The sequence below is a fragment of the Rhinopithecus roxellana genome, chromosome 19, assembly GCF_007565055.1.
Source record: "Rhinopithecus roxellana isolate Shanxi Qingling chromosome 19, ASM756505v1, whole genome shotgun sequence".
Lineage (NCBI taxonomy): Eukaryota > Metazoa > Chordata > Mammalia > Primates > Cercopithecidae > Rhinopithecus > Rhinopithecus roxellana.
In genome coordinates this window covers 10747149-10765749 of record NC_044567.1, presented here as the reverse complement: position 1 = coordinate 10765749, position 18601 = coordinate 10747149, and the positions used below count along the sequence as shown (strand labels likewise).

General features: G+C 43.4%; 1 protein-coding gene across 1 annotated transcript; it reads left to right on the top strand.

Moving 5' to 3' along the window:
• Positions 1–2642: 2642 nt before the first annotated feature.
• Positions 2643–4631, top strand: LOC115894723 (C-C motif chemokine 3). The gene is made up of 3 exons (XM_030922547.1): positions 2643–2925; positions 3608–3722; positions 4143–4631. The coding sequence occupies exons 1-3, from the start codon at positions 2853–2855 to the stop codon at positions 4231–4233; spliced, it is 279 nt and encodes a 92-aa protein (XP_030778407.1). The 5' UTR covers positions 2643–2852; the 3' UTR covers positions 4234–4631.
• Positions 4632–18601: the final 13970 nt, after the last annotated feature.

The window sequence follows — 18601 nt, the reverse complement described above, 5'->3', positions numbered from 1 at the left end:
AGAGTAACAGCTCAAACACGTAAATCCCTATTGTGGAAACTGGCGCATGGTGGTCTCTCAGTAAATATTACTTATTGTGAACTAAAATTTGTGTAGTTGCTAATCTATCATTAGCACAAAATAAAAGTTTGTTTCCAAACTCCCACATTGCCTTCATTAAACTGTAAATTTCTTGAGAAAAAGAAACTAAAATAAAATCAACTGGACGTGGTCTAGATTTTTGAAGAGCAAATTACATAGATAACTAATATAACACACTGTGCAGTAATCACAGAGACAGAGGACACCCCTAACCAGAACACTGACTGATTCAGCAGTTTCCATTTCCTTTTCTCGCCCTCTGCAACTCACAGAAGCCAGCTCTCAGAAACGGAATCACGAGTATGGAGGGGGTTCCCCTAAGAAGTGAGTGAGGGAATGCAATTCGGGGTATCAACCGAGAGCTGGGAGGCAGAGGGTGGGGTGAGAAGCAGGCATTGCTGTGATGTAGGTTTCTAATGAAACAAGTGGCAGAGATACCTTTATTTGGAATTGGTAGCAATAGGGGAAGATACGTGGATGCCAAAGCTCATGTGAAACCTACCACAGCCCCTGATCTTGCCTCTGCTTCTTCTCCCTCAGGACTGGCATTAGCCATCATTGGGGTAGGATGGAAACAGAGCTCATGTGTATTAAAAGACCTAACTCTACAGACAGAAAGGACAGAATTCCAAAGGCGTGGTCCTACTTGGCTTCTGTCCTCCATTGTTCTCCAGCATCAGACATATCAACTCTAGCCCCTTTGGGGGAATTCAAGGCCTGTCCTGGTTTGGTCCCAATTTAGCTTTATCGTCCATATTCGGCCACCACTCTGCAGCTCCACTGAAGCACCCCCTCTTTCCTCTGAGCCCACAATGTCACACCCAGGACTCTACCTCAGCTGGGCCTCCGCTGCCCACCCATCTATAGATGCCTAAATCCCGGGCAGTTATCCAGACACAACTAAAGTTCCATCCCTTCCATGAAGCCTTCCCCAACCCTCTGGTGGAAGGTCACTTCTTCCCCTTGTGGGGTTCTGAGATTTCCCTTCTTTTTCTATGAGGAGTCTTAGCACTTTCTACTAAGTGCTACTATTACCTGTTCACATACTCTACCTGCCCCCACGAGACCAGAGGCATCTCAGAAACAAAGATCATTAAAACCAACTAAATCTATTTCTCATTATAAAATGAGGTATGCTGATTGATTGTGAAAGCATAAAATAACAAAGTACAGAAAAGAAAAAAAAAAGCATATAATCTAGCTGAGAAAGTAGAGACCCTTCCACACCACTGAAATTATGTATTGAAAAGAATAAGGAAAACCTTGCTTCAGTTTGACACGATTTATGTAAGCATAGTATAGGATCCTTAAAATGGTTCAAAGAAATGGAAAATCAAGACTTCATTTTGGCAAAGGCCATTGAACAGAAACTTTAGCGTATTTATCAATAATTTATTTCAGATTAAACAACTGACCACAATCCACTTTTCAACCAGTGATGCTGGAAATGTTTTAAAACAAAATTAGTTCATGAATTTGTGGGCTGATCAAGAAGGTAATAAAGTCTCACTAAGTAAAATGAGAAAAATTCAGAAAAAGAAAAAAATAAGAAAATAAACCACCCAGGTACGTATCACACACATATAAGCACTGTTCATTCTTCAAGGTTTGTATTTCCAAACCTTTGTATTTTTTCCATGCCTAGGGTTGGCAAGGAGTGAGTATATGTATATATATATATATATATATATATATATATATATATGTACAAATATATGTGTATATGTACAAATATATGTGTATATGTACAAATATATGCATATATAGTACAAATATATATATAAATATATTTGTACAATTCTTCAAAGTTTGTAGAATTTGTATAACGTCGTATCTTGCTTTTTTAAACCACTGATGTTATAAGTGTATTTCTGCCACTTCATTCTTTTTAGAGACTTAATAATAAATGATCTAGTGGATAATTTATCATCCCCTGATGGAGAGAAATTAGCTTTGCTGAATTTAGAGTTATAAATGATGCTGGGTCAGGTGTCTTCATGTTTGAAGATGACTCCATATTTGGGTTGTTTCCACAGAACTCTTTCCTAGAAATGTTTTTTCTAGATTAATGGCTATGAATATTTCTAGGCACCTGATATATTGACACCCACCTCTCAAGTATTTTTATGATCCACAACTAGCATTTAACACAGCGCCCTAGTCACTCCGAGACTAATAAATAGACAAATGACTGAAACGTGACCTCCAGCTTTCTATTCCTCAGCTTTCATTCAGTTCCTTGCCTCTGGGAGGAGGAAGGGCTGTGCAGCCCTCCACAGCATCAGCCCATCAACCCTACCCCTGTGGTTATAGCAGCTGAGGAAGCAGAATTGCAACTCTGTGGGAAGGACTGGGGCTGGAGAGTTCATGCATAGACCAGTTCTTATGAGAAAGGACCAGCTAAGAATAGCTTTGGGTTGACACACACTCCTCTTCACACTCACAGGAGAAACCATTTCCCCATGAAGCTAGACCAGTCATGAGTTGAGAGCTGAGAGTTAGAGAATCGCTCAGAGATGCTATTCTTGGATATCCTGAGCTCCTGTGGTCACCGGGGACCCTGAGTTGTGCAACACTCAGCATGACAGCATCACTATGTTTAAAAATTTTCCTCCTCACCCCCAGATTCCATTTCCCCATCCGCCAGGGCTGCCTATAAAGAGAAGGAGAGATGGCTTCAGACTTCAGGAGGACACAGGCAGCAGAGAGTAGTCAGTCCCTTCTTGGTTCTGCTGACACTCGAGCCTACATTCCATCACCTGCTCAGAATCATGCAGGTCTCCACTGCTGCCCTTGCTGTCCTCCTCTGCACCGTGGCTCTCTGCAACCAGATCTCGGCAACATGTGAGTCCGAGTTTCATTGTGGGTATCACCACTCTCTGGCCATGGTTAGACCACATCAGTCTTTTCTTGTGGCCTTAGAGCCCCCAAGAGAAAAGAGAATTTATTAAAGGGCTGCCAAACATCTTGGTCTTTGCTTTCAAGACTTTTATTTTTATCTGTAGAAGGGATCTTAGCCCCCTAGTCTCCAGGTATGAGAATCTAGGCAGGGGCAGAGGAGTTACAGTCCCTTGCACAGATAGAAAAACAGGGTTCGAAACATATCAGTTATCAAGAGGCAGAATCCAGGGCTGGTTCCTTCCCACTGGGGTCTGTTGTTCACTGTCCAGTTCACCCTAGGTCTCTCAGGAGCCCTGTCCCTTGGATGTCTTATGAGAGATGCTCAAGGGTTCTCTTGGGCTGGGGTATGACTTGAACCAAACAAAATTCCCTGAAGAGAGCTGAGATAAGAGAACAGTCTGTTCAGGTATCTGGATCACACAGAGAAACAGATAACCCAGTATGAAGAGTCAAGGGGAAGGAAGAAAATAGACAGAAACAAAGAGACATTTCTCAGCAAAAATGCCTAAATGCTTTCCAGTCACTTGGTCTGAGCAAGCCTGCCTTCCTCACCTGCTCGGGGATCAGAAGCTGCCTGGCCTTTTCTTCTGAGCTCTGACTTGGGCTCATTCTCTTTTCTCTACAGTTGCTGCTGACACACCGACCTCCTGCTGCTTCAGCTACATCTCCCGGCAGATTCCACAGAATTTCATAGCTGACTACTTTGAGACCAGCAGCCAGTGCTCCAAGCCTGGTGTCATGTAAGTGCCAGTCTTCCTGCTCACCTCTAAGGAGGTAGGGAGGGTCGGGGTGGGGGCACAGACAGGACAGAAGGCCATCCTGGAAAGGCCCAGTCTTCCGGAGCCTATCGGGGGTACAGGAAGCAGGGCTCCGAGGTGTGACCTGACTTGGGGCTGGAGTGGGGCAGGTGTTACAGAGTCAGGAAGGGCTGCCCCAGCCCAGAGGAAAGGGACAGGAAGAAGGAGGCAGCAGGACCCTCTGAGAGCACCCCCGCCCGGAGTCCCTGAGAGAAGCTCTCTAGACAGAGATAGGCAGGGCCCCCTGAGAGAGGAGCAGGCCCTGAGCTGCACAGGACAGAGAGTGGGATGGAGGGGCCATGGTGGGCCCAGGATTCCCCTGCTGGATTTCCCAGTGCTTAACCCTTCCTCCCTTCTCCACAGCTTCCTAACCAAGAGAGGCCGGCAGGTCTGTGCTGACCCCAGTGAGGAGTGGGTCCAGAAATACGTCAGCGACCTGGAGCTGAGTGCCTGAGGGGTCCGGAAGCTTCGAGGCCCAGTGACCTCGGTGGACCCAGTGGGGAGCGGGAGCCTGAGCCTTGGGAACATCCCTGTGACCTCCACAGCTACCTCTTCTATGGACTGGTTGTTGCTCAGCAGCCACTGTGGGACTCTTTTTAACTTAAATTTTAATTTATTTATACTATTTACTTTGTGTAATTTATTTTCGATTTCACAGTGTGTTTGTGATTGTTTGCTCTGAGAGTTCCCCTGTCCCCTCTCCCTTCCCTCACACTGTGTTTGGTGACAACTGACTGTCATTTGCATGCCATAGGCAGTCATGGTACCAAAGCCACCAGACTGACCAATGTGTATCGGATGCTTTTGGTCAGGGCTGTGATCGGCCTGGGGAACTAATAAGATGCTCTTTTAAAAGGTAAACCAGTATTGAGTTTGGTTTTGTTTTTCTGGCAAATCAAAATCACTGGTTAAGAGGAATCATAGGCAAAGATTAGGAAGAGGTGAAATGGAGGGAAATTGGGAGAGATGGGGAGGGCTACCGCAGAGTTATCCACTTTACAACGGAGGCACAGTTCTGGAACATTGAAACTACGAATATGTTATAACTCAAATCGTAATATGCATGCTCTAGGAGAATTTACTCCTCGAATGGACACCATTAAGCAGAGCACTCTGTAGCGCATATTCATGATGAATCAAGCTTTTAACAGCAATTACTTACATTGCTGAGGCTTACTCCTTCTGAGTGCTTTTTATGCATTGTTCATTTAATCTTACCAATGCAATAGTACAGCTTAGGTACTATTAATACCTCCATTTGACAGAAAAGTAACCCAGGGCTCAGAAAGGTTAGGCAACTTGGTTGAGGTTATACAGCATGTAAAAGGTCAATTGCGTTTCAAAACTGGACTTTTATTGAACTACAGACTATGCTGTTAACCACTGACCAAGTTATTTCCCGAAACATGATCCACCTATACTCAAATCTTACCCTATGCTTTAGCGGATGATACTCTATCCATTGCAACCACTTTCTGGTCAGGATTCTGAGTTGACATAGAGTGTTTGAGCAGTGATTGTTGAAGCCACTTAAACAGGATCTTTAGGTGTAGACGTGGGAACTGATATTTTTTATCAAGCTCATGAGATGTTCCACAGCATGTTAATGACTAAGAGCCACTGTCAATAGAATTCACCACTGTTTTCTAAATTTGTTAAGTATCCACATATGGCAACAGGTGTATTATACAGTATTTCTCTAGAATCTACACTCTACAGAATAAATAGCTAATGTTAGAGAAGGAAAAGACAACCAAATTCTGTATGGATCAGGATGCTGTCTATAGGTTTGCTGTGAAAGGTAAGTTATTTATTAGATGAATTGCTTGCATTATATATACAAGAAATGCACACTAAGCTACGGTCCTTTTTGCAGAAGAAAGAGAAATTCAAAATATTTGTGTGAAAACCAAACGTGTTAATTTTTAAGAGCTATACTTATTTCATTTTGTTTAAAATAATCTAATTTTTGTGTCCAAAGATGTTTAGAATTGTACGGTTCAAACTCTTTAAGGCATAATTAAATACTCCTACTTAGCAAATATTAAAATGCACATACTATGTGACCCACATCCCATTTGACCTGATCCTATTTCTAGGAATCTGCTTTATAGAAATACTGTCAAAAGATAAGAATATGTAGACATGAGGATATTCTTTGCAGTATGGTTGGTAAAGAGCAAAGAAATGTAAACAGTCATCACTAGGGGATTAATCAGTAGAGGATTAAGACATCCATCAATGGAACATTCTGCAGTCAGTAAAAAAACAGTAGCACACATCTATATCTGTAGGAAGCGTCCATAATATTATTTGTAAAAGGCATATCTATTTACATCCAGTATATGAATATATATTCTCTATATACGCTACAGAACTATCTGTAAAGGATACTGTTTTGTTTTATTTTTTAAAGTCACATACACATATATATTTACATAGGCAAATATTTGAAAGATACACATCCAATAGCTAACCGTTGTTTCTTTGAGGAGGTGAGGCTTTTTTTCTTTTTTTTTTTTTTAGGAATGAGGGTTTTTCCTTTTTATATTCTGCACTTTTAAAACTTTGAGTTATTTTCTGATTAGCTTGCTTAGCTTACCTCTCTGGTCTTACCGTACCCTATTCTTTGATGGGTGATATTCTATCCATCGCAACTACTTTCTGGTCAGGATTCTGAGTTGATGCAGAGAGGATTGAGCTCAGCCTAGTTTACAGCATTTTGATGCCATGATGACTTTCATATAATGAGGGTACAGCAACAAACATGCCCTTTTGACAAGGTTGTTCTCTCTCTCTCTCTTTCTCTCTCTCTTTCTCTCTCTCTCTCTCTCTCTCTCACACACACACACACACACACACACACACACACACACACGAGCAGCTTTTGTCCCCATAGATGCAGTGAAGGTGTCATCATTCCTTCTTTATGGGCTTTCAGGAGAATATAGGTGTGTACAACCCTTGCCTGCACTGAATTGTTTCTCAAGGCCCAGAAACCCAAAGCTAAACAAAGTTTAATCATGCCCGACATTCCCTAAATACCAATGTTATGAACAAACAGAGTAAGCTGAACAAAGACCCCTGTTAGGGAACGGGAGAATGGGAATTGCATTTTTAAGCAGTTCAGCCAGTCTGACAGTCCCTAGCTCTCTTCTCTGGGGGAACGTCCTCCATGGACAATCTGAGATGTGCAATGTGGAGGATTTGCTTTCTGGAGGCTGCTGACTTCCTGTCTGTGTGAGTTAGCCTGAGGTTGCCTTCGGTATTGTGTAATCAGCAACTGTTTGGAACCAGTCTTGTGGTTTCTTTGGCAATGTGACTGCCTTCTAATGTCTGTAGGCTACTATTTGTTTCTGATCAATTCCATGGGCCAGGTAGCCAGAAGCAGAGAAGTTGTCAGCTACATAGTTCGCATTTGCATTTTAACTGGGGTTGGGGATGTGTACTTTCTTTTTTCTTTCTTTTTCTTTTTTCTTTTCTTTTTTTTTTTTTTTTTTTTGAGATGGAGTCTCCCACTATCACCTGAGCTGGAGTGCAGTGGCATGATCGCGGCTCACTGTAACCTCTGCCTTGCAGGTTCAAGGGAGTCTCCTGCCTCGGCCTCCCAAGTAGCTGAGATTACAGGTGCCTGCCACCAAGCCCAGCTAAGTTTTTGTATTTTTAATAGAGACGGCATTTCACCATGTTGGGCAGGTTTGTCTCTAACTCTTGACCTCGTGATCTGCCCATATTGCCCTACCAAAGTGCTAGGCTTACAGGCATGAGCCACCGCACCCGGCCGGGGATGTGGACTTTCTAGCACAGACCTCACTACCATTGTCACCCCGACCTCCCAGCCGCTGGCAAGAGACCTCTGCCTGCATCTGGGCCCATGTGGAGGTGATGAATATTTGACCCTTGGCTTCGTTAGGTCTCTCATCTTCCTGTCTCTGCTCGTGCTAACTTTATCTTAGAGTAGAAAATTCTGCATTTACAGCTCTTCAAGTCTCCAGATTACTGGATTCTCAGTCAACAGGCTGGAAGGGCCTTTTTAGCAGGTTGCATTTCTTCTTTTTCAATTTCAGATGGACCCATTTCAAAGTAGCCTAAACTCTTTCTTAAAGGACTTTACTGATGTAATACATAGCTACTAAATTCCAATATTCAGAATCTTTTCTATCAAATTCCTTAATGCTGCAGCCTTGGTATTTGACACAGGCTTTTAGCACCAAAATAAGACAGACCATAGTTCAACCAGCACGTGCAATACCTTGTAATGGGGATTGCAAAAGGTAGTGCCCAGACAGGACAGCATGGTGAGTATCACCTGGGAACATGGTAGCAATGCACATTCTCAGCCCCCCTTCCTTTCTTAATGGACCAGGGCCCAGCAACCTGTGTTTTAACAAGGCTCCAGGTAATTCTGATGCATGTAAGGCTTAAAACTCACTTTCATTTCACAAGGTCCTCACCAAGTCACCTCCTACTTTCTCGTTTCAGCCAGTTCCACACTTCAGTCAGGGCCTGTGACTTTTAACAGACCCTGTGTCTCTGCACAGATACAGATCTCTGTATCTCTCAGGATGCTGGCAGTTTCCGGGCAGAGAGCAAACAAGCAAATCCAACTCAAAGAGGCTTTGAGTAAATGCACCTTGTGGCTCCAAGACTCCAGGGCATCGAGGTGGCCGTAGCTCCAGGCAAGGCTGGACGCAGCAGCCCTGTGGTATCTCATGAGTCCTCTTTGTTTCTCTTTCTGATCTCCCTTTCCTGTGAGAGGCCCTGGGTGGCTGCCAGTACCTGCCAGTGTTACATTGAATCCTTGTTCATTTTCTGCCGTAAAGAGTGAGTCTGTGTTCCCATTGGAAAAAGCATCACTAGGCCCTTTCGGATTTGACTGACTTCGGAACCCAATTCCTAACCAATCGCTGTGGCTATGGGGATGGGTTTCAATGATTTGCTTAAGTTAATCAAGGCACATAACTTGAACCTTCGGGTTTAAAGAATTTTACATAAATTTAAAGCCTGAGAATTGTGGGGAAGGGAGTTATCCCCCGAGGAAATGCGAGTTTCTGGCATCAGGAAACGTGCAGAATAGATGCTGGTCAGGAAACACATGTTTTCACTATAATGTGTTTGTCTTTTTCCTGTTAGTTTTGTCTTGGTGATATAACAGGCACTAATACTTTGTGTGTGATAAACATTTCTTCTCCCGTGCTCTCTAGATTAGAGACTATTAGTCATCCACTTTCCTGAATGACTTTATTTTTTGTTTATTTGTTTATTTATTTTTATTATTTTGAGACAGAGTCTCCCTCTGTTGCTCAGGCTGGAGTGCAGTGGTGTGATCTCCGCTCACTGCAAGCTCCACCTACCAGGTACACGCCATTCTCCTGCCTCAGCCTCCCAAGTAGCTGGGACTACAGGCTCCCACCACCACGCCTGGCTAATTTTTTGTCTTTTTAGTAGAGACGGAGTTTCACCAGGTTAACCAGGATGGTTTCAATCTCCTGACCTCGTGTTTCACCCGCCTTGGCCTCCCAAAGTGCTGGGACTACAGGCGTGAGCCACCGCGACCAGCCAAATGACTTTATTTTTAACAAGATGCTGACTTGTGCTATTTCCTGTTGCCCAATGAATGACTATTGCCCAAGTCTAAGACAAAAGAAACATAAGCTCTTCATGATGTCATGGTAACCACTAGAAAATGGGGCTACATACCCACTCCAGAACATACTGAGGAAGACAGAACTGGCCCTGCCACAAGCACTACCCACCTTCTTTCATACAAGCCAAAGATCAGCCACTGAGGATGCAGGAGGAGATGAGAGAAGTCTTAGAACAATGAGTCCTCAGTAGAAATTGCCCATGTTAAGGAAGAGAAGGGAGTCTTTTCACAGGAGATAGACAAGGGGACTGCAAGCGAAGGAGACACTTCATACTTGCAGTTTTTATTCCTCCTCTTTCCTGGGAACTGCACCCACAAAAATACATTATGTGGAATTGACCACATCCCAAATGTTAATCCCAAAAATTAAAATAAGCTGATTTGCATCTTGAGTTTTTTAAACTTATCACAACATAAGCATTTCTCATGTCATTGCATTGTTTGTAAAGGCTGCTTAATAGCCAATCAAGGGAAGATCCCATAATTTTCTTAGCCATTTCCATATCATAGGCAATTTAAATTGGGTCCAATTTTAAGTTGCTATAAATATGCTGGGGACCAAATACACTTATGCATTGTTCTTTTTTCCCGTATTTGAATTTATTTCTATAGAGAATAGATTCTTAGACATGGACCCTCTCGGCCAAAGGCTAAGAACATTTATTTCAAGGTTCCTGATGCATATCAGCACCCATATTAAACATATCTTTAGGTCCTTTGCTTAGCATGTATCTCTCTTGAATGAACAGATGTCTGAAAGCCTGGAATGAACAGATGTCTGAAAGCCTGGCTGTACTCTCATTGCTCAGTAGCTCAGGCTTCGCTAATACAGCTCTGTCCATCTGCGTGTGGTTTAAGTTGGGTTCTGCTGCTCAGGACTCCTGGCATCACTGCATAAGTCAAGTCTACACCGTTAGAACAGCTGTGGGATAACACAGAAGTTTCTGCTCTGCCAGGGGAAACTATGACTACAGAGCTTTAGTGAGGAAGAACTAGCTAGGTGGTCCTGGGTGACACCAATATCTCACCTCCTCTCGCTGTGGAAACCACTTCCCCATAAACAGCCTTGAGACAACTGAGCACTTGAACTATTCTCGCAAATACCCTGAGCCCTGTGGCTACCAAGAACGCCTCGCATGTGCGAGTCAACAAGACAGCACAGTGCTTAAAAACATCCTCTCTCATCAGCCCCGGTTTCCATCTTCCCATGACTCAGGGCTCACCTCTTAAGATAAGGGGACACAGCTCAGACCTCACAGCTGGCGACTGAGTGCCCAAGCCCTGTCCTCTTCTGCTCACACTCTTGGGCCCCCACGTCCTCTTCATTCACAATGACCCCTGTTCCTGGGTCTCCTCTCACGAGTCTGTGTTTGTCCTGCTGCTGTTTTGCTGTTGTTGACTTCTGGCTGGGGTCAAACCACATCACCAAAGACCAAGGACAGAGGTACCTAAGTGAAACAGGAAACTTCCTAAGGGATTTTCAAAATGCCCTGGGCTGTCTGTTCAGGAAGATTTTCGTCCCAAAAGAGTTTTCACTTTCTAGTCTATAAACCTTAAAGACAGGGTACGGTCTTGTCCTACTTAGGGAAGGAGAACATTGAGTAGGTTTCAATAAGGGGCAGAACTCGGCTACAATCGCTTCCCGGTGGCCAGCCTGGCCAACACGGTGAAACCTCATCGCTACTAAAATACAAAAATTAGCCAGGCAAGGTGGGAGGCACCTGTAATCTCAGCTACTCGGGAGGCTGAGGCAGAAGAATCGCTTGAATCCAGGAGGCAGAGGTTGCCTCCCACCATGCCTGGCTGGGATGGCACCAACATACTCCAGCCTGGGTGGCAGAGTGAGCCTCTGTCTCAGAAAAAAAAAAAAAGACGCAAAGTGTTGGCTCATCACTGTTGTTTGCAACTCTGTTTGTAAAACAATCAATATAAATAAATTCTATAAAAGATGAACAGTGTAAACCATTATGGTATAGCCACATAATAAACAGAAAATTACTGAAAAGAATGAAGTAGACATACATACTGAAATGAAAGGTATCTAAGATATTAATGTAAAACTATGTATATAGAATATACATTCCATATGTGTATCTCTATACCAATATCTCTATTACCACATATTTATTATATAACTGTATATATAATAATATTTCGCTTTGGTAAAAGTTATATATATTTACACAAACACAAGAAGGACATTTGATGTGATCTATCCCAACCTATTAAATGTGATTTCCCTGGCAATCATGATTTTTAAGAAATGAGGACCTCCGCTTTTCATTTTCCATTCTTTGTGTTTGATTTTCATAAGTATGAGTATGTGATTTTTAATTCAAAAACCAAGATTTGAGAAGCTGGGGCGTTGCCCTAAAAACTGGTTCTCTCTTAGTTCTCTTGAACCACTTGCTCTGGGTCTTTCATTGAGGGGACAAGCTTTGCAAATTTCAGTTTAGTTCAGAGAACTTCAGGAATGTTCGCTGCTGCTATGTTACCCATTGTATCAAGAGATCAAGGCAACAAACACGTCCTGTCTAGATCCAAAGAGTACATTTTGACTCTCTCTCTCTCTCTACACACACACACACACACACACACCCCTCTGCATAAATAGCTTCTCTCATGCAACATTTTATAATCCCTTCCAATTTTGAGATACTCTTCCCCTAGCCCATCATAGCAAACCAGCTAGGGCAAGTGTCGGGGCATTATCCGGAATCATGACAGTAGCAACCTCTGCCTTGATGAAGCCATAGAGTCTCATCCTTTTTTCCCCTAAGGGCTCTCAACATCTGATGACTGACACCACTGGCCCATGAACTTTCAAATATTTCAAATAGATCTAGGATTTAGTTCACATCTCAACAACATGAATATTGCATAAATCCTTCGTATATTAGATGAATAGTAAACTGACAGCCTATTATAATCAGGGGAAAAGGAAAAGCAAAAGATTCTAATAGGCTGCAAGTTCACATTGGCTGGGCCTCTTTCCCTGGTTAACCTCTTTTTTAAGCAGAAGTGGCAGACAAAGTAGGGTTCACTAAATAGTCCACATGATCCCCTTCATGGCATTTGCACTGGGCTCTTGTGGCTAATTCTGGCCAATGAATTGTAAGATTAAGTGAAGCATGTCACTTCTGGACCAAGACAGTTAAAAGTAGTATGCCTTTTCTGTCTTCCTTCTCATTCCAGAATCTATAGCTACAGGATGGAAGCGCCTGAATTCCTGAGTCACCACCTGGAGGAGAGCTGCTCTAGAATCAGTACTGCTCAGAGTGTAGTTCATGGGTCAGCAGCATCGGCATCACCTGAAACCTCATTAGAAAGGCAGAATCTTGAGCTTTACCCGAGATCTTAGAAACAGAGTCTCAGGTGGAACCCAGGAATCTGTGTTTAAACAAGCCCACCAGGGGATTCTGATGCAACCAAATTTTGAGAACCAGTGATCTAGCCCACATTAGACTTTGTGTGAATGGAAAACTTTTACCTTGTTATTCTGCTGGGGGTTTGTTTGTTGTCTAGGCACAACCTATCCCTATCCTCACTGTCACAGAGTAAAAACATAAAATGCTTAACTTTTCTCCAATCATCAGCTCCACCTTAACATCTTGGGCAGATTCCATCATGTTTTGGTCACATCCAGTTATTAAAATTCCTTCAGTTTAGAGCTCTAATCTTAAATTTGACTTAAATAACATTTCTACTTCTTCCTTTCTCCTTGCCCTCCACCACAGCAAAACAGGCTCTGGTAGTTGGAGTGTGAGGAAGTGTTTGTTTGGTTCTGAGACACCCTCTCTCCTTCTCCTTTTAACTCCTCTGGCATGTTGGGAAGAGGGGTGGTCTGTGTGGGGTAATATAAAGAGAAAATGTTGCCGATGTGGTGGTTTGTACCTATAATCCCAGTGCTTTGGGAGGCCAGGGCCAGAGGAACACTTGAGGCCAGGAGTTGGAGACCAGCCTGGGCAACACAGTGAGACCCTGTCTCTACAAAAAAAAAAAAAATTTAAATTAGCAGGCATGGTAGTGTGCAGCTATAGTCCTAGCTACTCAGGAGGCTGAGGCAGGAGGATGGCTTGAGCCTAGGAGTTCTAGTCTGCAGTGAGCTGTGATCACACCACTGTACTCCAGCCTGGATGACAAAGCAAGATCCTGTCTCTAAAAGAAATTTTTTTTAGTTTTTAAAAGAGAAAAAAATTCTTTTAATGTCTTTTAGATGTAGTCCCTGTCCCCACTGCTAGGTTATCCCTGCATCTTTTTAAAAAATATTGAAATTATGGGCAATGCATGTATATTTTCCTCAGATAGATGGGCATTCCTGAGGGTCCTCTCTCTGCATAGCTTCTTAGGTGAAAGATCCCACCCTGGCCCAACATCTTTACCCTCTCTCTTCTGCTCACACCACTGGCAGCATACCTGGGCCTTTGCTGGCCTGGAAGACACCACTGAGCATGTTACACAAAAGCACCATGGAGCACACCTAGCCCCGTTGCAAGTGCAAGGACCTTACAGGTGATGGGCAGACTGCCTTTCAGCACCTTCTTACCCACACATCCAGGGGCCTTTGTAGACAGCAGCCCTGAGACCACCCCACCAGCTACTGCTGTAAGATCCTTGTCAGCTAAGCAGTGGATCTCCTGTTGGTAGGATGAGCACTTTAAGACTCAAAGGGGATACTGTTAATAATTATGTTGGCACAACTGGCATAAACTGGGTCATTTCCCAGACAAAATGGGACATGTGATTCCCCCGACCTCTGCAGAGTGTCATGGGAGGATGGCTTGAGCCCAGCTCCCTTCCGCAGGATCAATGGAAAGCTCCCTTCCGCAGGATCAATGGAAAGCTCATTCCATGTGATGGGAGAGCAGCCTCCGGCAATCCTTTTCCCTGCTTTGGTTCCTATCTCCTGTTTTCTTCTCCCCTGCTCATTTTGGCTCAGGCAAATCATGAGGTTCACTGTGTAAGCTGACATCCAACTGGAAAATGAGTTGCCTTGTTTGCAGGCACTTCCAGTTTGTACAAGTTACCCTCTGGAGACCCCTTCACCAGGCTTCAAGAGCAGTTAGAAGTAATGACCTCTCCTTCACAAAGGTGGAACCCACTAGGCTGGCCACTTTCTTTCCTTTTCTTATGTCCACAATGCCCTGGAAGGATTGTCTGGCCCCAGTTGTTAGTGACTTAGTTTAGAATATAAAGTCTATAATGAAAACTTAGTCTTGGATTTGGGAACTAGCCATCATTTGTGGGGCAACAGGGTGTATCCCAATCTAAATCCTTTTACAAAAGCAGTAAAATAATTCAGGAAAGACCAGGCACAGTGACTCACGCCTGTAATCCCAGCAATTTGGGAGGCCAAGGTGGGCAGATCACCTGAGGTCAGGAGTTCAAGACCAGCCTGGCAAACATGGTGAAACCCCGTCTCTACTAAAAAATGCAAAAATCAGCTGGGCGTGGTGGTGGTGCGTGCCTGTAATCCCAGCTACTCAGGAGGCTGAGGCACGAGAATCACTTGAACCCAGGAGACAAAGGTGACAGCGAGCTGAGATCATACCATTGCACTCCAGCCTGGGCGACAAGAGCAAAACCCTGTCTCAAAAAATAATAATAACAACAATAATGATTATTATTATACAGGAAAATACAGAATGGCAAAGGGGTATATTATTACTGTATTATTAATGTAAAAATTGAGTACAATGTTGAATAAAGTAAGAAAATCCCTAAGACAACTGGTATATAACAGGAGAATCTGGACTGAACTCCCAGTTTGGGAAGAACATGTCTGGTATGATGTAATCACAGGCAGGGGATTGGTCATCTGCACATATCAAGACAGAATTAATATGAGAAAGTTACACACATTTGGTAGATACCAGTTGGGTCCCAACGTCTTTCTCTCTTTCTTTCTCTTTTATCCTTAAATGATTCTTTGGAAAGCAACCCCTCTGGTAGTCTGTGTGGTTTTGAGCCCATCAGCATTGCTTATTACAGACACTGGTCACCTCAAACAAATCAGTAAATCCACTTCCCTGGCCACAAAGATGAATTAAGATATAGGTTGGCAAACTTGCTCTGTAAAGGACCAAATAGTAACTATTTCAGGTTTTGTGGGTTATACAGTCTCTTTCACAACTACTCAGCTCTACTTTGTCATATGAAAATATGATTCCTTCCAGGTAAGGAGCCCTTGCTAGACTGTGGGCTATAAGCAATACACAAACAAATGAGCCCAACTGCATTCCAATAAAACTGTTTTATGGACACTAAAACTCAAATTTCATACAATTTTCATATTTCTCAAAATATTCTTCTTTTGGGTGTTTTCAATCACTTAAAATGTAAAAACTTCTTAGCTTGCAGGCCATACAAAAACAGGTAGTAGGCCTAATTGGGCCCAATGGCCATAGTTGCTGACCCCTGGGTTAAGAGATGGGCTCTTAATCCAAGCCAGCCAGACCAATAAAAGTGGAACTCAGGCTCTTGGCTCAAAATATGAAGATACAGACATTGTCTTCCCAATTTGCTCTGGAAGTTTCTGGAAGCTATTCTGCCAATAAAGTAAGTAGGATGAATATAGTAACTTCGTTCTAGGATGGAGCTCTCAAACGTAGGGAGATCAGAAATTCAGAAAGACATGTATAGTCTACAGCGAAACAAGGACCACTGAATCAAGTTTTGCCTGCAACTAATTCTATTTCTTGAGCTTCAGTCATGTGAACTAACAAATTCCTTTTATCATTTAAGCCAGACTGAGTTATTTTTCTGACACTGTGACTTAAACCATCCCTAACTAACATGGACTGCACTGTTGTAAGTATAGGTCCCAAATGTGGAACTGGCTGAGGGCAGTAGCTAAGGTCAAAGTCAGTGGGGATAGCTCTAGTTAGCAAAACAGCCGGTTATCCCCATGGCCTATTATATATTCTAAGGCCATCTTCGAGCCAAAGTTTTATCAAAACGGAAAATTCAGGGTATTGGAGACTATTTCTTGCATCAGTCTTCGTAAGGCCCATTAAGAAGAAATTAACTTACTTTGAAACTGATTCATCTGATAGCAGAGAAGGGGGAAAAGTAGTTTTTTAAAGAAGTGTACTTTCGGCCGGGCGCGGTGGCTCAAGCCTGTAATCCCAGCACTTTGGGAGGCCGAGACGGGCGGATCACGAGGTCAGGAGATCGAGACCATCCTGGCTAACACAGTGAAACCCCGTCTCTACTAAAAATACAAAAAACTAGCCGGGCGAGGTGGCGGGCACCTGTAGTCCCAGCTACTCGGGAGGCTGAGGCAGGAGAATGGCGTAAACCCGGGAGGCGGAGCTTGCAGTGAGCTGAGGTCCGGCCACTGTACTCCAGCCTGGGCGGGCGAGAGAGCGAGACTCTGTCTCAAAAAAAAAAAAAAAAAAAAAAAAAAAAAAAAAAAAGAAGTGTACTTTCTGCTTGCTGCCTGAAAACCAAGCTATTTAAGAATCCAGTGATCTAGAGCTTCCAGACTAGAAGAGCAGAGTTCTCCACTCCAAGCTAATGTTAATATCAGCAAAAATGAGGAGGTGAGAGATTAGGCAGGACAGGAAAGCAGGTCCTGAAGCAGCCCAATCCACCTCCTTCTCAGATCCCACCTTGTCAATATTTATCTTGATGATAAAATGAATGTATTGGTCAGTTATCCAGAAAAACAGAAACAATAGACTATTTCTATCTATAGATATAGATTGGATACCAATGTTTATATATATATATACCCCGAGATATTTATTAGGGGAATTGGGCTCCCACAATTATGGAAGCCAAGAAGTCCTGCCATCTGCAAGCTGGAGAACCAGGAAAGCCAGTGGTGTGATTTGGTCCAAAGGCCTGAGAACCAGGACAGACGAAGTTGTCAGTCCTGGTCCAAGTTCACAAACCTGAGAAGGGGTCAGGAAGGGGAGGTGATGGTACAAGTCCCTGTCTGAGTCTGAAGACTCAAGAATCAGGAGCATGGACATCAGAAGGCAGGAGAAGATGGATGTCCCAGTTCAAACGCAGACAGCAAAGTCACCCTTCCTCGGCCTTTTTGTTCTATTCGGGACCTCAGTGAATTGGATGATACCTGCTTGCATTGGTGAGGGCAGATCTTCTTTAGTCTTCTGATGCTAATCTCTTCTGTAACACCACACAGACACACTCAGAAATGATGTTTATCAGCTATCTGGGTATCCCTTAGCTTAGTCCAGCTGACACATAACATTAACCATCACAATGAACAGCTGTGCTCTTCGTGAAGGTGCGGCTGTATTCATCAGAGGCAGGGAGCTAAAGAGGGCGGCCTTCATGCCTGTGGCATTGTTTCACCAGCAGGGGGGCAATGTGGAGTTAATACAACGGGGAACCGGTGGGCGGTGGAAGGGCTGACCACAGAGCTCCCAGTGCTGTGCTGGAAGAGACGTGTTAAAAACCCAGTTCTAGAAATAACTGTATCTGATAGATTTTCTGCTTATGATTAACCATCCAATGGAATGAACCAAAAATAACTAGATCAGATGTCTTCAAAAATTGGAACAAAGTTGCATTGCCTCTGAAACCCTAATACTGGCTCAAAACAGCCTATGACCGCACACCAACAGTGGTTCTCAAACTCGGCTGTGCATTAACATCTCCTGGGGAGTTTTTAAATCACTGATGCTGGGCCCCACATCAGTCCAATTAAATTCATGACTTTGGAGGTGAGGCCCTGGCACTGAACTTTTTTAAAGCTCTCGTAAGTGATTCTAATGTGAATTCAAGGTTGAGAAGCCCTGTTCTACACTTAAGCCAATCACTAGACATCTCCAACAGGAAACAGACACCTCCATAAGCGGTATTCCTTCTTCGGAGGATTGCCAGATACAATTTAGGATACCCTGTTAAATTCGAGTTTCAGGTAAAGAACAAATCATTTTTTGTACAAGTAGGTCCTAAATATTGCATGGGATATGCTTACACTAAAAAAGTATCCATTCTGTATTTTTATTTGCTAACTCTGGCCACCCAGACCCAAGCCTCATCTCAGATAGCCATGGAAAACATCCTCCCCAAAGGCAGAGTGGGGAACAAAGATAACATGACCAAGACATTCAGCCAACTTCCAGGTAAGGAGTCCTTGCTAGACTGTGGTGATGTTTCCCAGACTTTCACTAATATAAGTACTTGGCCCGAAACCCAG